This window comes from Montipora foliosa, chromosome 11 (assembly GCF_036669935.1).
Source record: "Montipora foliosa isolate CH-2021 chromosome 11, ASM3666993v2, whole genome shotgun sequence".
NCBI lineage: Eukaryota > Metazoa > Cnidaria > Anthozoa > Scleractinia > Acroporidae > Montipora > Montipora foliosa.
Genome location: NC_090879.1, coordinates 9,038,160 through 9,039,871, shown reverse-complemented (window position 1 = coordinate 9,039,871; position 1,712 = coordinate 9,038,160). Strand labels below are relative to the sequence as shown.

The 1,712-nt window shown below is 39.2% G+C and overlaps 1 protein-coding gene across 1 annotated transcript in view; it reads right to left on the bottom strand.

The window, feature by feature from the left end:
* Window positions 1-690: 690 nt before the first annotated feature.
* Window positions 691-1,712, bottom strand: part of LOC137977561 (endoplasmic reticulum resident protein 29-like) — a 7,813-nt gene continuing 6,791 nt past the window's right edge. Inside the window, exon 4 of the mRNA XM_068824810.1 lies at window positions 691-1,234. Coding sequence (XP_068680911.1) covers window positions 906-1,234 — 329 coding nt within the window. The 3' untranslated portion in view covers window positions 691-905. The remainder of the gene's footprint in view (window positions 1,235-1,712) is intronic.

The following is a 1,712-nucleotide window of genomic DNA, read 5'->3' as shown; positions in this document are numbered from 1 at the left end:
TAGGACTGGGAGGCCCGACACTTAAGAAAAAAACTATGAAATGAGACTCGGGAGTCTTCCCTTGTCATCGAATTCCCGATATATCTGCGTTCGGGACAGCTGAAACAAGGGAGGGAAGAGAAGTGAATGGGTTCGTGGTTGAGGGTACACAATTATTATTATTATTATTATTATTATTATTATTATTATTATTATTATTATTATTATTATTATTATTATTAACCGATATAATATTTTGTTTCACTTGGGGGTGGAGGTGGGGTAGACTTGGCAAATAAAGATCGAACTGATCCACATTCTTTGCCTCCTTGCATGTGACAATCAGCAATGGCTCCCTTGTCTAAGCGTTGCACTGTCCCTGTCAGTTTGCGCTGGAAAGAACGTGGCAATTGTGCTTGGCTAAAAATTTGCAAAATGAAGAACAACAACGGGTTTGGCTCAAACGGCAAAGTTCCGCGAAAATTGAATAGCCGGACTTAAAACGGTTCCACGTTTGTTAAAGGAAATCGATCAAATCCACCAATTAGAGCGAAAAGGCATTGCTGATGGTAAAAAATCTAAAACCCTCAAGATAAAGCGTACTTTAGGACGCAGTAGGCAACCGCTGTTGACTGCGAACGCTTGGAAAGGGTTCAGAATTTCCCTTAATTTGCGCCGAAGGTCTAAATACACATGGACGTGACTACTGAATACAAGAGGTTCCAAAAAACGTTTTATTTCCTTTTGTGGATAACGAGGAGGACATTAAAACATAGATGTCAAGGAAGATGAGGACTTTTTCTTTTCACCGGTCAGAAATATATTCCAAAACATCGCTGCAATCTTGAAAAGTGTTTAAAAGCCAAGCTAAAATGATTTAATAGATGGTTGGACGGATAAACCTAGAAAATTAATGAAAATAGTCATTACAATTCATCTTTTCCACCCTGCTTAGCATACTGGAAAGACGATAAGATGTCTAAGCGTTTCTTAAATAGCTCTTTCTTCTTGTCAGTGATCTTATCCTTCAACAGTTTTTGAACGCGGGTCGCTTCAGTGTCCACATATTCCACACCCTTCTCTTGTATCTTTTTCATAATTTTCACATAGATTTCCCCGCTGGCCTTCTCTTTTTCGTCTGTGGTTTCGTCTAACGCCTTTTCTGCTTTTTCAATAATTCCTGCATAATTGGAGCCGTCACTGGCCAAAAGGTCTTCGGCCAATTTGTCAAATCTCTCAATACAGTTTGGAAGTCCTATAGGGAACAGCAAAAGATTATAATCACGAGTACATAGACTTCTTAACATTCAACTCGGTTTCCATGTCGTTTAATAAAGAAAATCAAAATTGTTCCAATTAACTTTCGGGAAAGCATTTTCCAGATTCTAGATCCGCTCCCCACACAGGAGGGCAATCTTCGCGCTAAAGTTTTGTGCGTGTTGAGTGTACTGCCGAGCCTCCTTTTTCTTTTTCCGTTAAATCAACTCTTTTAGTAGGTCGTACAAGATTTAAAAACCAGTCATCTCAAGGATGTCGTCGTGAAGGGTCGGAAAAATAGCGCACAAATTTAAATAAACTCGAAACTAGATCCGCTCTTGTTATCATACTCTGGACACTCAGACAGACATTTGCAAGTAAAGAAACAGTACCTGTGTGCATTCTGTAGTCTGATTAACAAGGGAAATAGACATAAGCAAATGCACTGACTGAAGGACCAATCGAAATATTCAGTC